We start from the raw sequence: 20,044 nt of genomic DNA, 5'->3' as shown, positions 1-20,044 counted from the left end.
TTCCGCAATTTTTTAATAATTCAATGATTCACGTTGTTTGTTTGATTAAGCGTTTCTTCTTTTTCGTTTTACCATTTTCACCTTACGTTTTCGCCCGCTTGCATTTTTTTGACATTGTCCAATATGTTTCGCCTAATTTTTGCTAATTTAAATGCGTGAATTGGAAAGTATTTGTCCCATCCTTTCCCCGTCCCCTTCGTGTTTTGAGTTTGTACCAATTCGTGTCACGTTTTTTTCAAATTTTCCTCACTACTTTTTGCACCCCTGATTTATGACTTTTCCAAAGGAATTCGCGTTACGTTGAAGGAACTTTTTTTTCCTTTTTTTTCCGAATTTATGGGAAAATGCCAGAGCCAAATAGTGTATAGAGAGAAAAAGGAAAACGGAACATGTGAGTGTGGATAGGCATGCAACAAATCTATAAAGATGAAAACGTGGAAACGCGAAAGTGCAAACGTGGAAATCTGTAAATTTGCTTATACTGCACAAATATGATGAATGACGTGCCAAACAGGCAATCTCACCTCCAGCTCGACTCTGTGCAAATGCAGTTATAAAAACTTCGACACCCCGTTTTCCTTAATTTACAAAAAAAGTTGTGCCCATTTGGGAAAAAAACAGTAAGTCCACATTTTTTGGATTAAGGAAATTTATAGAAAAAGGTTTGGCAAAGAAATAACGCGTACAATTTTAAATGGTCGTAAGTGTGAACAGCTATTTACGCGTTGATTTTTTTATGGGACAAACGGTTGGAAAAAGGGAAAAATTCATTTGGGTAACCCCCACTGAATTGCTCAATAGGGGAAAAAGAATTCAGTGACTGGGCAACAGACCGATTAAACAATTACCGTTTTAGACCATAAACGGCCAATTTATCCACCACAGCGAATGGGCAGTGAAGTATAACATATGAAGCCCCGATGGAAAATATACATTATAAAAACGCATAAACAAAAAAAGGAAAAAATATATATAGGCCCATTGATTTATTTCAAATATTTTTTGAAAAATTAGAAAAAAAAAAAAAAAAAAAAAAAAAAAGGCATGAAATATTTTTATGGCCAAATTAGTGGCAAAAGGACTATTTGATTTTTCCGGCTTTTTTTTTTTTTTTTTTTTTTTTTATTTATTTATTTATTTACCCTTTAATTAATCATATGCTTATTTTTATATATACATTTATGCAAATCCATAAATCCTTATGTTTGCATTTTTGTATGTACTAATACTAATACTAATACTAATACTAATACTAATACGCAAGTTTTGTCCATCTCGCCCATTTTGCTTTTCTTTTTCCTTTTTTTTATGTATACCTTTTCGAAACCTAGAAATAGGAAGCGAGACTGATTTGTTCAGGCTGTGATGATCATCACGCCTTAGCATTAATTATGCAACAGTGGTAGCAATGATCTCTCGTAATGTTAAGAGTACCATCGCATTTGCATAAGAACATAATAAATTTCGTTTCTTCCTTTTCTCCTATTTTCCTTTTTTTTTTCTTTTTTTTTTTTATTATTATGGAGAACCATTTCTAAAATGTTTTCCAAAAGGAGAACATACATGATAAATACCAATTGAGAAGAAGAAAATACAGAATCTTATATATATTTTTTTAAAGTTATTATATTATTAATTAAAATTTGCCATCTTCGAAACAATGAAAAACGTCAAGGAAAATATCATAAATTTTAAGGACCTAGCCAAGCAACTGGAGGCATGTGTACGGTACAACTCAACGGGTAATGAAGGATTAACTTTTGCAGACACGGGAGCCCACGTATGTGAGCGTGTATGATTTAGAAAAAACCGGAAAGTAGCACATTAATTCACCTCAAATTGAAACTTTTTATTTTTTTATTTTTTTATTTTTATTTTTTTTTATGTAGATATCGAAGTGATGCAGGACATTTACGCGGAATGTAAAAAGTAAGGAGCGTGAAAAAATGTCTATTGTGAAAGTCTACTAGAAGGAACTTCACAATATATCAATGAGAAGATGGGTCTACGTCGATGGGGTTGTCTGCATAAACAGGTTTCCTGCATAAACTGCTTGTCTGCTCCTGTGCTCCCATTCACATGATCGCTTGTTTTCCCTCCTTTAGAGACCTAATCACTCTGGAGAAGCTAACGTTGGAGGCATTGGAAAAAGGAAACGCGCACCTGTTCGAGCAGTTAGTAGAGGTATGCTTATTCTTTCATCTTACACTGGCTCACTTGTGCAGTGGGGTATCTCAACTCCAACGCATATGAATGCTCTTATTCTTTTATACGTTTATGCATTTGTTAGTATATGCACTAATGTATGCAACCCACTTTTTGATCCCTACGGGCGCAGGCGTCCACCCACGTGAACCGATCCATCAAACTGTTCGAAAGCTTCGAGAAAGACCACAAGGAGCGCAGGCGAAGTTTCCAAGACGGAGGATGGTCCTCGCAAAATGGGGCAATCCAAGTGGCACACGATGATAGAGACCTTTCCAAAAGGAAAAAATCGCACGAAGGGTATAAGAAACGTGACAATAAAAGGAGAGAGAAGAAATACAAAAGCGGGGATGACGAGGAGGAAGACAGTGAAAGAAGGAATCGAAGTAGAAGCCAAAGCATGAGCAGAAGCCAAAGTGGAAGCTTAAGCAGAAACTCCGGAAAAAGAAAAGAACATGAAAAGAGGGGAAAAAAAAAAAAGAAAAAGGGGAAGGAAAGAAGAACGTACTTCCAAAGTGATGAAGAAAATAATAGCAAAGAAAAAGATACGAATGAAAATAGAAAAATGATAAAGTCAGATTCCCTAGAATCTTTTAATAAAGCATTTGGCACTTTCCATGATACGATGAACCTTTTGAGCAGTGAAATGGAAGATGACCTGGACGATTTTCAAATTAAACAGAAAAAGAAAGAAAAAAAGAAAAAAAAAAAACATGATGGAAAATTAAAGGGACAACATGGTAGCGCTAACGAAAACGACAGTGAAGATCTATTTTTAAGTAACAATCACATTGATTCGCTAGATGATTTAAGTCCCAGAAGTAGTAACAGTACAAAGGATAAAACAAACAAAAGGGGGAAAGCAATGAGTACACATGGCAAGCACCACCCCGTGGTCATAGTAATTCACATTTCAGATATTATAAACGTTTCACAAAATCTTAAAACGGTTTATATTTATTTAACCCTAAAATCGATAGATAAGAAAATTAGTATAAGAAAGAAAACCAAAAGTAAAGACGTGAATAATTTTTCTATAAACGTATCTGAACTTTTTGAATTTTCTGTTTCTCATAAGAAAGAATTATTCTTGTATATAGATGTAGTGGACAAAGAAAAAAAGAGTTATTGTTACAGGTGTTTAATAAATTTGGATAATAAAATTTTGAAGAAAACTCGATTGCTTGTACCCACAGCATTCTTATTAACACAAGTTAGTGATAATTCTGATGACAAACGTGGTAACCAAAATTTGATTCCTACGAACCCGATAAAATTTTCTGTCAATCATCAGAATTCCAAGGGCGAAAACATCGATATGGATATGAAGAATTTCTCATTTATATCTCCTACCGTTAATTCCTCTCCATGGGGAAGTGCTTTGGATCGTCGTGGACAGGGTCATCAACCTGTTGACAAGTTCCCGAAGGATGACCTTTTCGCTATTAACCCCACTGGCATAAATCGTCCGAACAACCGATTGAATGACTTTCCCGTAGGGAGAGGCAACCCAAACAACTTGTACGCTATGAACAAGAACCTGCGGAACCCTAATTTAACTAACTTCAATTTTGCGCGTACAAATCAAAATGGTCCTAATTCGAACAACTTCAATTTCGTCAGCAGAAATGTCGCAAATAGGAATATATACAATTGGGAAAATGGCAACCAGGGTTTTGGCACAACAAATTTTGGCACCCACAGCTTTGGTAGCCCATCATTTGGAGGGCCATCATTTGGAGGGCCTTCATTTGGTGGACCATCATTTGGTGGACCATCATTCGGAGGCCAATCGTTTAGAGATCCATCGTTTAGAGATCCGTCATTTGGAGATCCATCATTTGCCGAGACCAATAGAAACCTCAGTAATAATTCCACCTTCAACAACTACAACAATAGCCCCCCCAAAGTTGGTCAAACCAACTTGGACCCCTTTGCCCTCAACAGCACGAACATGGCCGAGAGCAAAAAAGACTTAAGCGAATCCCCCCAGATGGCCTCCCCAAGCATACGACTAACCAAAGCAATCGAAAAAGCAAGAAGTGAGGAGGAAGAAAAAAAAAAAAAAAACGAGCTAGCTAAAAATGAAAAGAACTTCTCAAGTGATTGCTCCTACGTTATAATGAGCATTTTTTTAAAAAACAAGGATATCGATCACGAAACGGAATTAATGAAACAGAACAATTTGAACCTGTACAAGCAACTATATAACGTGTGCAACAAAGAAAAAGTGTACTATGAAAATAAAAACAAAGAAAATGAAAGGAAAATAGAAGAACTGGACAAAGCAGTAATGCTACTCGAGTTGGACAACGAAAATTATGTAGAAGCCAACAACAAGTTGAAGGAAATTATCGAGTCGAACAAAGAAATAATAAAGGTAATCGAAAATATTGTACAGAAGAAAAATAACAAAATAGAAAAATTGGAAAAAGAAAATGAAAGAGTTGTAGAGGCAGAAAAACTTATCGAAGAAAATAAAAAGGAAAACCTTTTTTTATCAGAACAAATTACCAAACTCAGTACCAATTTTGAGGAAAATAAAATGAAGTTAAAAAATTCTGATCAAGTTAATGAAAACCTGAACAGCAAGGTAAATAATTTGTTATTCCAACTGCAAAATGCTCAGATGAAAAATGAAAAACTTCTGTTGTACTTATCCTACTTGGTAAAACATATCCACAAAAGTAGTTGCGATGATGAAGCGAATATGTTAAGTCTAATGAAGTTAAAAAATATTAATTGGAGTTTAGAAGGATCACAAATTGGTAAGGATTACCCAGATATGCTACACGACATTACAAACAAATGCAATTATGTGAAAACCCCTTCCAAGTACCCAGATATTTTTCTCAATGATTTCATCAAAAGTAATAAAAGTATTAATGTGAACCCAAAGCATTTGTATAAAATTCTAGGCATAAGTAATGATCCCAAAAAGCAAATTCTGAACTATAGCAGTGACAACAGCAAAGGGGTAAAAAATTCTTGTACACGTAATCTTCAAAAAGGGAAACCTATGGTCAGTGGTGATACTTACAAAAGTGCTACCCCCTCGGACGAATTGGATGCATCGCACGATGATGAGAAGGATATCCACATTGATGACTTTCTCGTGAAGGGATACAAAAAATATATAACCGCCACTTCATCAACGGATATAAATTTAGAGCATCATATGGCAAAGGGAAGGGAAATGAATCACCCACTTGGAAAGAAAAAGATGAAGGAAAAACGAAATGGAAAAAGTACACTAAAAGGGGTACCCCAAAATGAACGAAAAGAGAAGAGTTCCCCTAATAATGTCACATACATGTTTGACCAAATGAACTGGAGCAGCGATGAGGAGGCGAAAAAAAAACAGAGACATTCATTCGATATTAATATGAAGCGAATGGATCAAGTGGATGAGGATGAAGAAGCTATCTCCCGGGGAGGGAAAAAGAAGAGGCACCTACTGAATGATAAAGAAAAATTTCAAACGAGGCGAATCCTAAGTGAGATGAACAGTAGCTTCCAAATGAGGCACCATACAAACGATATTTTCCATGATGATTTTTTCAATCACTCCAGAGACCCCTCAGATAAGGACACGAATAGTACATTTTCCTTCAACGTAAAGAATAACGCAAATTGGGGTGACCTGAAAAAACAGAAGAAGGGCAAAAAGAGCAAAAACGCTGAAGGGGGAAATAACACAAATGAGACTTACCAAATGGGACAACCAGAATTAAAAGAAAAGGTAAAGGAGCAGAGGAAGAAGCAGAGTTATGCGTTGAAAGAAGGAAGGGATAGAGCTACAAACGGAAAAGACAAAAAGGGCCTGCGCAGAGACATCATGGACCATGATGATGCCTATCATTACTATGATGATTACGATAGCGACTTCTTTCCCTTGAGAAGCAGAATGGAGAACAAAGGTATTAAAAAACACTCAGTAAGTAATTACAAAAAAAAAAAGAGAAACAAATTGGTGTACAACGAAAATTACACCTTCAGCAACTGTGAAATGTCCAGCGATGAGGGATCCCAAGGGGTGGAAGAAGGTCCATCGAAAGTAAGAAGCAAAAAAGAGAAGAACATAGTGAGTGATACTTATTTAAACGAAAGGGGTAGAAATAGACGCAAGCAGAAGAAGAAGCACGAGGAGGGTTCACCCATGTGGAAGGATCCCTTAGGGGAAAACGAACTTGACGAAGAAAAGGGTCCCCATAAGGATAACAGACACAGTAATCGAAGCGGCAGAAGTGTTAAATGGGGGAAAGACAAAGATTTGAAGCATAAGGGATTCATTCACTTGAAAAAAAAAACAACCAACGACTACATGAGTGACTACAAAAATTTCGAAAAAAAATTTAACTACTTTGTGAAGGTATCCAAAAATTTGCAAGGAAGCCTTCTCTCCAATAGCAGCGACAAAATAAGTTATCCGGTCAAGATGAACAAAAAAAGCTACTTCACCAATTTGGAAAGAATTATCAACAAATGCAATAATAAGGAGCAGACATTTTCCTATCTCGATAGTTACCTTAGAACGCAAATAAAGTCCATGTTTTTATCAGACGAAGACATAAAGAAGCATAAAAATAGGTTGCGCAATTTTTACAGGAAGAATACCAAGGGTCTCATTTTTGAAAACACCCTTGTTAAGATATATGCGAAACTTTACTATGTGAATGAAGCTTCAGGGAAAAGCAGTGGGTATAAAAAGAAAGGGTTGTTAGACTCTGACAAGCACGATGGCACTGGTGACACGAGCAGAGTTCGTCCATGTGGAAGTACCAATGATGCATGCAAAAATGACGGCAATATAGTTACCATGAAAGATGGTGAAACCAATCGGAATGACTGTAAAAAGGGCACGGAGAGCAAAGCAGAAAAAATACCAAAAAAAGAAAACATTTACATGAATATCTACGTGAAGTCAATTCTTTATAACATCATTTATATCAAAAGTGATCTGAGTGAAAACAAAATGGACCACATCAAAATTATCAAAAGAAATTTGAAAAAAAATTATAATAAAGTGACAGAAGAAAATGACTACATAAATTTAAAGAAAAATGAAATATGTTTACTGTACACCTTATGCTTTAAAAAAAATCATCTTCAAAAATTGCCCCTATTCTTAAATGTAGAATGCTTAAATAATGACAACAGTACCATCAAGCTGAAAATCGCTTTACCCCTACCTCATATATTTCTCCTAAAACCAAATAGCTTTTATCTGAACGATTTTGTAAAAAATTTCTCAGGAAAGCAAAAATATTATTACAAATCTTACTACTACAATATGGTAGATTTTTCAACGTTTAAGGATTTTATCAATTCGATAAAACTGTACAACTCCTTTAACGTTTTCCATTTTGACAGTTACAATATTCTGTACAGTACATATCCTGTTAATGATAAATGTAAGATGCTTTTGCTAATTGTGTGCGATTTCGTGAAGAAAAAGAATGGCTGCTCCAATGATACGGTGAAGTTACATTTTGTGTCTCTGTCCAACAGTTTGATTAGCTTCTCCGTAAATTTGTTTAAACAAATTTTGTAGTTCCTCTCGTGGGGGGAAAAAGGTGCACTCTACCAAGATTTGTTGTGTTTTTTTGGGGGGATCCATTTTGCCCACCTATTTTTCCGCATTTCTTTTTACTTTCCACTCCCTTCCCCAGTGCTTTCATAGCCCCCTCCCCTAGCAGTGATATACACATTGGGTACAGCATCTACGTCTTTGTTCTGTACCAGCCAATCATCGAACGAGAACTGTATTTGAAACGAATTTTTTTTTGTGTATTTTTTTGTTATTTGATTTTCACCCCGTTCAATTTTGCACCACTGATTTGTTCGTCTGTTTGTTCAATTGCACAATTTTATACCCTTTTTTGCATTTTTTCATTTTTTCATTTTTTCATTTTTTTTTTTTTTTTTTTGTTCCTTAACTTTTTCGCTAAGGGAGTCTCAACAAACACACCATGTTGTTTCTCTCCGTGATTCGTTTTCCAATAAAAGTGAAAAATTTCCATTTCACGTGGATGCTATTTCACCAACCCGATGAAATCTATCATTAAGTCCACCCCCAACTTTGCACCCCTTAAATGAGTTACAGTGGTGGTCTCAGTGGATGCTCGCTGATTGTCAATCTTACGACACTCCTCCATTCAGCACTGATGTGGGCTTCCCCACCGGCTGCATCTAGTCTACCTTTGGGTTTTACATTCCCCCATATAGTCGTACTTCCTCCCGTAAGAATTGCTAAATTACTAGCGCCTTAATTTAACATTACAAAATTGCTATTCCATTTCTCCCTTTTTTAAATCCGTGGGGACAAAAAAAAAAGAAAAAGAAAATGTACCACTTCATACCTTTACTTCCTACACGAAGCCTTTTTCACATTAGACTAACTACCCATTTCACGAAAAGGTCAACCAAATTGGAAACTACACGGGCAGCTACATAACATACAAAATGTACACCCCCAAACAGGTGTACATCAGAAACATGGAGCAGAGTATGCTGAAAAAAATATGATACATAAGAAAAGGATATACTGAAAAGCTGGTGGCCCTGTGTGCTTTCTTTGATGGAAACCTTTCCTTGCGAGTGATTGCCCATTTTACAAAATGTAATATAAAGTCAAAAAGGGAAACTAAATCACTAAAGGATAATTTATATTTATGTTCCTCCCTCCTATTATGCCTCTCATTCAAGGACTACACCTTCACATCCCGTGTTAGCTATGTTTTTTTCTGCGTCCTGTGCGGTTTTATCTATCCCCCGATTCGTTTGGCATTCTCAATGGATAAATAATTATCAAGTTATAATCCTCCAACCTAAAATTATGGATGGTTCTTTTGATCAATTATAATCTGTTAGGGTAGTTTCCCTCTTTTGTGAGTTATTCATCAATTTATTTGTATTTTAAGCAGGTAATAAAATTTCCTTCATCTTTGGGGTGCGTTTGTTATGCCACTATAAAAATTCACACTCCTAATGATATTCTCAACTCATGATTTTTATACCTTGCCGTCCCGTTGTGCGCCACCCTCCACGATAAAAATTTTCAAAGTTACTTTTGGTGGCTTCCTTAAAAATACGTCTGGTATTATTTGTGGCTGCTTCTTTGCATTTATTCATGCAGATATATTATGCACCAATGCGGCACAAAATTGGCTTCACTTATTAAATTTTTTTTTTTTTTTTCAAATGTTAGGAAATTCACAAAAATGTGAAAAATGCATAGACTCCTTTTTAGCTAACCTTTCGTGTTGAACGGGCGTCATATTCGCTTTATACTACACTTTTATCAATATTTTTCTGTTCCTGTTGTTACTGCATTTTACTTCCATTTTTGCATTCATTCCTGGGGTTTTTTTGCTCCTCTCCTACCTGATAAAATGTAACCACGGGGCACCATGGAATACAGCGACGAAGACGATATCGACGTGGAGGAAATTCTGAAGCAGGCCGAGAACGTAAGTTCTGTGAAGTAGCTGAAATGGAGTAACGAAGTGGCTATAATATAAAGGGGGGCGCGTAAAACATGCTTCGGCTTTTACCCACTACTTCACCCTCACTCCAACCGCCTGGAATAAACGACTTGATTTCAACCTCAATGTGTTTTCTTCATGTGGCCCTGTACATACCGTGTCATTTGAAAATTCCTTCATTTCTTTTTCCTCCGCCTCTCAGATCGAATGCGTAGACGAAAACAGCATAAAAAAATTGGCTACCGTTTTGAGAAAAAAAAAAAACAAAAATGAGCGAGACAGAATGGAACACCCAGACAACCCCGAAAAGTGGGTGATGAGCGAAGTGGATCTAGACGAAATTTTAGTGAATATAAAAAACCTGAGTGTGTGCTCAAACCTCTACAGTAGCATGGTTGAGAGCGAAATTATGGAAGACATCATTGACTTGTTAAACCACCCGAACAACGACATCGTGATTGAGGTTATTGACATCATTAAGGAAATAACTAACCCATCCAATTTGTATGAATTGAACAAGAAACAAAACGACATGGTAGTGGAATGTTTGAACAAGAAAAAATTGTGCCATTTTCTTATAAACATTTTGGATAGAATAAACGAAGAAGAAAATGAGGAATACTACAATGCCATATCCTCTATTCTGAACATTTTGGAAAATATTTTCGAGCTGGAAAATGATTTACAAAATGATTTACTAACAAATTCCAAGTTATTATTTTTTCTCTTAAAAAGAATAAGTAGGGAGGTGAGAAGTGATGATTCAAATTCGTTAAATGCTAGTGAAATATTAGTCCTTCTAATTTTGAGGATTAACCAATTTGCAGAAAATGTGTACAAGGATTTTTATTACACCATTTCCATTTTCAACTCTATTTTGAAGTACATTTCAAAATACAAGGATAAGGATCCCCCAAATATTAACAAGAAAGAAATATTACTTAACCTTTTTCAAGCACTTGGGAATTTGCTTCTCCTAAGTGAAAACAGAAATGTATTCGATAGCACTAATGGTTTCGAATTAATGCTAAAGTTACTTAGTGAGAGGAAATTCCTTTGTTTCCCTTCCCTTAAAATTTTTGCCATCACACTTAACGAGAAGGATACATGTAACAGATTTGTGGAGTTAAACGGGCTCAAATATCTCTTCTGTTTATTTATGTTAAGGAATATTAAAAAGAGTAAAGTCCACATTTTTGAATTCGAGGAAAATATAATTACCGTCATTTCGAACTTGTGCTTGTACTGTACGGGCACTTCCCTGGGCAGAGTCCTCAACAAATTTGGAGAAAAAAAATGTGAAAAATTAAGTCGTCTGCTAGAAATTAGACAAAAATATAGCGACATTATTCTCAACGATAAAAAAAAAAAAAAGCAAAAATTGTTATTAAATGAAAATTTACAAAAAATGAACATACAAATTGATGATGATTGTAAAAAGAATTTAGAATATATCGAATTGTGTGATAAAGGGTATCTCATTTATCAGCTGACCGACGTCATTTTGATAGCTCTTTTCTTTCAGAACAACTCTTATATTTCAAACAACATTTTTATTCACCTATACACGCGTGGTGTTGATATACAGTCCATATATGAAAACATACTGGGTAGGCAAGCCCGTACTCTGCATGCGCATACATCCCATGAGTGTTTTTGCTTTAATATGGGTTAACCCTATGAGCGTTACACATGTGTGCCCTCTTTAACTTCCCCCCTTGTGCAGATTTCTTGGACTGCCTAGACGACGACGAACTGAAAAAGAAGCTCAAAACAATGCTGACATTTTTTCTGACATCTTCCAAGGAATCAAATCTATTCACATGAACCCCAGGCACCTTTTTCCCCCTCCCTTGCGTATCACCTTTCGGCATGTATGCCGTGCAGGAGAAGTTTTATCCCCTTTTGACGTTAACTCCATTCCCGAACTGTATCTCCTATGTGGGATACACTGTACCAAAGCTGCTTCCCCCGCCTGTACACGTTTTCGTCTTATTTTACAAAATGGTCCAGGAGAGACGCATGAAAAATTAAGCATATATATATATATATATATATACATTTTTTTTTTTTATTAATTTAGGGTATTTTTTTAATAATTGACAGTTAAATAGGGTATGAAAAAATTACCATGTAAGTGGCAGTAAGACACTTGTACGTATATGTATTCTCATGCATATGCATATATATATATATATATATATATATATAAATATATAGTCACGCGTTTTTTTTTTTTTTTTTTTTTTTTTTTTTTTTATGTGAGATTATACTATTTATGTGTTTTTTCGTTTGCGCAGTAATATGCGCTAACGCGTGTAGGTCTGTTGCCTACCACGGTGTGTGCACGTACAGGCGTAGACACATTGTGTGCAGCCTCATTCCAACACAGCAACAAAAGGAGCGCCACGACCTCCCTGCACACACATGCGCAGAGGCATATTTGCATAATAATCCATTTGTATAGATAAAATATAATCTATTCACATTGTGAGAAAAATATTAGCATGTCAGTAACATGGCATTAGAAGGGATAATGAAAAAAAAAAAAAGGGGGAGCTGTAGCTTCAAAAAAAAAAAAAAAAATAAATAACAATAATAGTAACAGTAGCTGTAGCATTAATGGTAATGGTAATAGTAATAAGGGTATAACACACACATATATATAAACAAGGGCACGGAGGGAAGAGCGCGCCAAGGGGGCCCGTATGGGGCGCAACCCTTCCAGTGCATACATTCCAGTGAGTATAACTAAAGTCTGGAATATAAAAATGTAGGCATCGTGGCACACATTCTTAAAAGGATAAGGGGCATTTTTTTCATGCATATGAAAAGGATCTCCCCTCAAACTGGCACTTTCATTATTCGAAATTTTATTCTTATTTTGCTTTCCCCCATTTCTTCTCGTCCCGTCGTCCTTGAAACAATATGCACAGTACCTACTGTTTAAAGTTCAGGGTGGCAAAATAAAGAGGGAAAAACTTCGCAGAGCATTGGGGCATGTAAATGTTCCTGAGTGCACATTTAAATAGCGCAAATTAATCTGCGCCCTTGCTATTTTAAAATGTGAAGTAACTGAACAAATGTAGCCATTACGAGTGCGTGACACACACATAAAGCATGTACAGAGGTGAGCCCATTCATCTTGGAATACGCAACCATTTTCTGTTACATGTCCATCGCACAGTTGTATAGTCTCTACAAAACACAAGACGCCTCTGGGAGTTCACTCAATATCGTCTATATTTAAAAACTTCTTCTCTGTGTGTATTTTATAAACAGGATTGTACTGAACGATCAGGCATGTCATGTTATCGCATCCAATTCCATCGTTCTCCTTGTAATTGTTGGACAAGCACTCATCACACAGCTCTTCACAAATCTGAGAGAGCTTATTAAATTTTTCGAATTTTTTCCTGACAATAACTGGTGCGGAATCAAATTTGGTGTCATCCTCATCATACCTATCCATTTCTAATCCATCGTTGTCGTCATCTTCTTCATCCAAGTCATCCTCCCCCTGAGCATCTTCAGAAAGTTCTCTTTGTTCCTCTTTGCTTTCTTTCTCACTACCATTTTCAACACCCTCATCGTTATTATTCGTTCCCTTGGGAGATATTTTGTTGTTGTTCTTCTTACCTATCGGTGAGTCCACTACCCCTCCTTGTACATTTGTCTTCTCCTTGCTTTCTGCACTTTGTTCTAACTCTTTCGATTTCTCCTTTTCGTCATTACCCATACTGTTAACGATATTTTCATTAGTCGTAATAGTCGTTGTGGCATTTTCATTACTGTTGTCTGTACTGTCAATTACAGCTTCGTCACTTGTTGGTTCTTCGAACTTTTCAAGTCTGGTCTTAACGAACCCGACCACGTCTTGTCCATCCTTACAATCCCATATACCATCACAAGCAAGAAATAAAAATTCATCTTCTGGAGTTAATGTAACACAAGTAACTTCCGGAAATGCAGAAATTTTCTGATCCTTCTGAGGTAAAAATGGATCCCTTTTATAGTGCAAATCACCAATAGCTCTTGTCAAATTTAAATTTCCATCTACCCTTCCATTGGAAATATATCCTCCTGCCTTTTTAATGCGGGCTTCTTCTTCCTGCAAATGAGGCTTATGGTCAGTAGACATACCTAACGAGTTTCCATTAAAACAAACGATGGCTCTAGAATCTCCTGCATTGGCAACTATAAGGTACCCCTTAAGGATAACTGCTACTAGTGCTGTCGACCCGCAACTATAAGCTATGTTATCCTCATAATCATTTGAATAGTAATTTTCAAATAGGCGTAATTCATCAGACGAGTATAATCCATTGCAATCGTCTGCCTCGTTACTCGTGTCGTTGTTACTACTTATGTTGTTATCTATAACATTTGTGACAGTCTCGTCGTAGGAAAATCCTTCTTCACTGCTACTACTTCCTTTTTCATATAACCTCAGGGCGCTTTCGTCAAACCCAGATAAATTCCCATTTGCCCCATTATTTTTCGCTTCCTTCGCCGCTGCTTCCTCCATGCATTTTAGATTGTCATACGTCAGTTCGGCTTTAACCACCGGTTCGCATGTACTTCCACTACCGACATCACTGAGGTCCTCCTCCTTGTTCATTTCCTTTTCGTTGCTAGAATACTCGTTATTCATGCCTTTCTTTAACCTCTTCGCATTCGTTTCTGCGCTTTCGCCGTCCTTGGCATATCCATCCACATTTTCCTTACCATCTTCGTCTTTCACCTTGCCATTATTTTCGCTGCCACTTGAATTTGATATTGCCTTATTTGTGTCCATCTCACATTTACCCCCAGTCACATATGCTTCCTTATTTTTCTCCTCTTCATTTGTTTTTTCTATCTTACATGTACTATTTTTCTCCTTATCGTCTTCTGTTTTTTCGTCCTTTTTGCACTTTTCTACTTCCCCCTTGATAGCACCTTTTTCTTCTTCACCCTTGGCGGTTAAACTCTCCGAAATTTCGTCGTCTTTCTTTAAAATTTTACTGTTCCCATCTTGCGTGCTTCCATCGTCTTTGCAGCTCTCCTTCAGGGCAACTTTATTCGCTCCCTTCTCTTCTTCTGTTTCCTTTTGCCCACCTTCATCACCATCTTCGTTTTCGTTCTTGTCCTCCTCGTTCTTAACTAAACTATCCGTGTCGCCTAACAAATCCAGTGATTTGTTATTTTCCTCATCGGTTAGCGTGGTGGATGATTCTGCACTGCCCTCTTCTACTGGATTTCCGTCCTTATTATAAACAACCTGTAAACACCTCTTCCCATCTTTCTCTATAGCTTTGATGCTGATATTTTTCGATATTATGTCGTTCAAAATGGAATACAAATAATTCTCCCTAGTGTCCGATTCCTCTTCATTTTCTTGTGTTGGTACGCTATATTTTTTTAATTTTTCTTGATTCTCCGTGAGCAGCATTTCTTCATCTAATTTTAAAAAGGTTTTTTCAAGGGTTAATTTTATTAGTTTCAATTTATAATGTTTAGACTTGTTCAGATTCTTCTTTGTTAATTCTTCACTAGCTTCTTTTATGCACCTTAAAAAGATCCTTCGGAAATTATACGAAATCCATTTTGATACATTTGGTCCTCCATGTCCATCGAAAACACCATAAATGGATACATCCTCCTCTATTTCGTTCAGTTTCAGATTGTTGTAGCAAATGTGACTATCTTCCATGTTCTTCCTCCATCCTTGCATGCACGACAGTCCATATCTGCTTGGGTCTAGCTCTAAGTTTCCTCCGTCCAGGGACTCCTTATTCGTTTTAGGTGCTGACAAGTACGCTCCCATCTGTTGGAATATAGTGAATTGATCGATATGCAATATATGAACAGTAAAAAAAAAAAAAAAAAAAAATTGTTATCACCAATGAGATGGAAGCGATATGGCCTTGACGCTTCTTCTCGTATGTGCACGTGCAATCAGATAAATATAGACCACACGATCTGCAACTGTATCATTACGGAAACTTTCACTTATTACTTTTTCTCGCTGAAAATAAATGTACTTAAGTTACACTTATGTGGTTACATACGTTCATTACTGCCGTTTTACCCCTTACATGTGCATGCACTTTCTTATGATACACTTTGGTTGTACAGTTATGGTGTTATTTCTTTCTTTTGGGGGGGGGAGTTGTTTGTTGGCAATTACATAATTCTTTCCTTGCGTGTAGCAGTTATTTTTATTTATTTATTTTTTTTTTCTTAAATTGTTCACACATCCGTTTGGCGTAACATAGTACATTTACGTGCACGCTTTTCCGTGTATTGCGACAGGTAGTAAAATATTATATCTTCATTAAGCGCCCCCCTCCCTCTCAGTTCTTACATAATACTCCTCTCATCACTTTTTCCCCTCATTACGATCGTACGTTAGCTGTTCACATAAAACATGTATGGAATGCAGGGGCGCGAATACATCTATTGTTGTAATGCTTAAACAAGTTACTTGGTATTATTTTTTTTTTTTTTTTTCTCTTTACCTTTATGACCTTCCCTTACAGCTTCAAAAACATCCAGGTGACCATTTATCTCCTTCCTTCCAAAGTTGCTAAACCGTATATATAATCCCCAGTATGGAATATGAGAGCAATATGCTTAATGTTTGAAAAACAAAAAATGGTTTCCTCTCTTTCTGTATAAATATTATACTCATGAGAAAGGAAAAAAAAAAAAAAAAAAATTCATTAAAGATGGAGCTTCAATTGTAAAAATTAAAAAATGGCATAAAAAAAAAGAAAAAATTTTTTATATCAAAAATATACACATAAAATAAACTGTAAATCCGCATGTATATACATCCATATTGAGCATATAACATATATTGTTATATTTATAAGTATGAATATAAAACCGCGAATAGTATATATGGCAAGTTCGTATGCACGCTTGTATAATTGCATGCTTATTATGTAAACATACAAATTTGGTTTTCAATAACACGTGCAGCATGTGTTATAAATACATATTTCCTTCACATATCCATGCATATATATATATATATGTGAGAATGTACATGCGGGCGTAAAAACACGTACGCAATTTTTTAGAAAAATTAAACCACCGGAAAATAGCATGGTTAAGCTATTTGTATATTGGAACATAATTTACATTCGTAACACATTAAATTTTCTTTGATATCAAATTACACTTTGGATTTTTCGCGAAGCTTTTTCATAAGGCCCATCTCGGGCTTTTTGCACAGCTGGGTTTGAAAAAAAGAAATTTGTACCAACTTTGAAAGGGTTGTGTCAACTGGGCGAAATGCGTGAAATGGGAAAACTGCACAAAACTTGGGAGGAAGTAATTTTTTCCCTTTGCCGATACCTTGCAATGTTACTCACCGATCGTTATGCTTCACACGTGTAGGAATTTCTCGTAACATTTTGTATTGCAGAGAAATGCTACGTGTATAAAAGTATATTCAAACTTACACATGTATGCGTCGTCACCTTAAGCATAAACTGAAATGTATACATGTTCGTAAAATGTGTACGCACAGTTATGGGGCATTTTAAATAGTGTTGGAGTAATTTGAACAATTCGGTTATCCCCTACATATGTAACGAAATGCAAAAAAAAAGAAAAAAAAAAAAATTCTGCTTAAAACGCATCCTCGAAAAACAGTGCTTAATGGAGTAATGACCCCTATTATACTGCGCCATTTCACCCTCGCATATGTTGTACCATACATTTTGATACAGGTAAATACATGCATACGAAATTAACGAACGTGTAAGTTCGCTTCGAAATTACGTCACCTGCAAGGTTCACATCATCGTTGACTTTAGAACATTGTATAAAAATGAACATATGCGCGAACGTAAAAGTATAAAATGTATTCATTTACCCTGCGAAATGTTTTTTTTTTTTTTTTTTTTTTTTAAATACATACACATCAAGCAAAAAGGGTGAAATAATTCCAGTCTTTATTATATTCAAACAAAGCAGCATTATTTTTCAATGAAATATTTTTTTATTTTTTTCCTTTTCACTGTAATTACAAGGACACATGAGTATCAGTAGCATGTGCTTACACATATGCATATTGTGTAGAATGCGCAAAGATCTTCTTTCACTACTGGGTGTAACACGTTCATATAAGAGGGGGAAAAGCGTGGTGACAAAATTTTTTGGAAAAATATTTCCTTGAGGAGTTTGGCACATATTTTGAGGTGTTCGCGTTTGAGGCCAGTACTTATACTCCCTAAATTTAGGACATTCTTTTGCCTTCAATTATTTCCCAAATGAATCCAAAAATGTGTACAACTATATGCCAAATGCCAGTTCTGCGTAGCCACTTAGGATGCCCATTAACACATTATCAAATTCGCAATTATAAGAGCAATCTGTGCATGTCCATATATGTGTACATTTATATGCACGCGTGAACGGTGTGCGCCCTGTGCTTATGCCCTTAAGATCACGATCACATAGTTTAATGGCAATGTAGGGCGTGGAAAAGAGCCATTTTATTTCCCTTAAAGGAAAAGTACGGTAACACACAGCAGGAAAGGAAAATTCCTTCGTCGCTAAAGGCAAAACCAATATTCATCACGAAAACAAAGGTTTGGAAATTGTCTCCATTTTTAAGTGCATTCCCTTAGTATGTGCTATTCTCAAATTAGGACAAACAAAAGGGAATCAATGTTTTAATTTCAAGCGGGAGGTGCAAAGATAAGGAGAGGTGAACGTAATGTATAAATTTGCGTCATATTTAAATGTATTTTATTATAATATTTTTTTTAATTTTCCGTTGTACTCAACGATAATCCCCTATGTTAACATTTCGCATATGCAAAACGGGGTAGTTAACTCAATTTTTCTTTAAACCGAGTGAAAGTGTGAAAAATATCGTTGCGCGAAAAAAACCTCTTCCCAGCCCCTGAATCACACAAAATTAAAGAATTAGAAACGAGCCCCTCTTCATATGTCTTCTCACCCATGTAAGCATCTCCCAAGGTTGGAAAATTACGGAATTTACGCAAAATGAAATGGTCATAAAAATTGTTGATGTTATTACATCGCTTTGTTCTTCCATTTTGATTATGCGAAAAAATAATCTTGCAATTTGTTCGCCCCCTTTAAGTGTGGTAGGTTAAGGAAGTGAGCATATGCAAAACCAACTTGAGTGTACAATTTTTTTTTTTTTTTCTTTTTTTCATACCAACACGGGGAGGGCGTGATCGAACAACCAACAGCATGTGTGTGTATACGTTTCTCCTTATTTCTCTGCCATGGGAGAGAAAAAAAAAAAAAAAAAAAAAAAAAAAATACGATCTCATTAAAGCCACAGGACTGAATGAAACATTAAAATGCGGCTGAATTTTTGTGCCATTAATTCGTTTACACACTTCTGTTTAATATAATGGTGTGCACATTTGGTCTACACGTGTATTTAAGCACTGCCAATTTTTGTCTCACCTTTAAGAACGTGCTCGGTTCAAAAGTGCCATGTACACAATGGATGGTTGTGCGTTTTGCTATGTTCCGCTCCGGCCTACCACAGTTACATTTGTTGTTAAGACAGTCTATTTTCCTTGTGCGAGTTCCTTATTTATTCGAGGACCCCCTCATTTGCCCACTTTCCGATTTATGCCACATGGAAAAATGGCGTAAACTTCTATTCCACAAATTAAAGGTATGACTTGTTCCGTACGATCTTCAATTTTAAGAACAACGTGGTGAATAAGCAAGCACAGCTATTTCTCCATTCCCTCGTTATTCTCTCCTAACAGTTCTCATTTATTAAGAAAAATGATGTAGGGAAATTTGCCCCCCTTGCACAAAATTTCGCCAATCTTCATTTTACATTTTATCATTTCATACGTATTGGCAAACGCATGAGCCTGTGTACACACGTAGGAATATTTCACCCCTCTATTGCTATCTCAAATGTGCAAAGATCTCCCCCCCTCTTTTACGAATACACATTTTCAATGCACACAAATGTTACATGATATGGTATTTGTGTTTCAATTTTCGGTCTATTTTCTCCTATACCGTTTAAGGTGTTGAAGGATGCTCACCATGCGGGCTAAATGGAGTAGCATTGACATAAGGAATTGGAATAAATTTCAGAAAAAAGTGGGAAAAGGGTTCCTCTAAAAAAGGTCATTGGATATATTGCTCCAAAAAAGAGGTTCCAAAAATTCCTAGAATAAGGAGCTACCCAAAATTGCTTCAAGAATTCCCCAAAGGAAGTCGAACGAGTGCCGAAAAGATGCTAAAAATATTAAAAAAGTATCAATTTAAAAAACGTTAAAAAACTACACACCGTATGCCTGCCTCAGTCGCGAATAATTTCATAGTAAAAATATTTTTAATCATTT

At 36.0% G+C, this 20,044-nt stretch overlaps 3 protein-coding genes across 3 annotated transcripts; 2 read left to right on the top strand and 1 right to left on the bottom strand.

Annotated features, from left to right (window-relative positions):
- Nucleotides 1-1,660: 1,660 nt before the first annotated feature.
- On the top strand, nt 1,661-7,759 carry PKNH_0936900 (conserved Plasmodium protein, unknown function; the record flags this gene model as incomplete). The annotated part of the gene is made up of 4 exons (XM_002259357.1): nt 1,661-1,742; nt 1,890-1,929; nt 2,106-2,184; nt 2,339-7,759. 4 exons carry the CDS (start codon nt 1,661-1,663, stop codon nt 7,757-7,759), a joined length of 5,622 nt encoding a protein of 1,873 aa, XP_002259393.1.
- A 1,858-nt stretch (nt 7,760-9,617) lies between these two features.
- PKNH_0936800 (beta-catenin-like protein 1, putative) lies at nt 9,618-11,519 on the top strand (the record flags this gene model as incomplete). The annotated part of the gene is made up of 3 exons (XM_002259356.2): nt 9,618-9,677; nt 9,895-11,302; nt 11,419-11,519. 3 exons carry the CDS (start codon nt 9,618-9,620, stop codon nt 11,517-11,519), a joined length of 1,569 nt encoding a protein of 522 aa, XP_002259392.2.
- Nucleotides 11,520-12,918: 1,399 nt separating this feature from the next.
- Nucleotides 12,919-15,501, bottom strand: PKNH_0936700 (protein phosphatase PPM2, putative; the record flags this gene model as incomplete). Its single annotated transcript, XM_002259355.1, has 1 exon — nt 12,919-15,501. One exon carries the CDS (start codon nt 15,499-15,501, stop codon nt 12,919-12,921), a length of 2,583 nt encoding a protein of 860 aa, XP_002259391.1.
- Nucleotides 15,502-20,044: the final 4,543 nt, after the last annotated feature.

This window comes from Plasmodium knowlesi, assembly GCF_000006355.2.
Source record: "Plasmodium knowlesi strain H genome assembly, chromosome: 9".
NCBI classification, from domain to species: Eukaryota; Apicomplexa; class Aconoidasida; order Haemosporida; family Plasmodiidae; genus Plasmodium; species Plasmodium knowlesi.
This window is presented reverse-complemented; position numbering and strand designations above follow the sequence as displayed.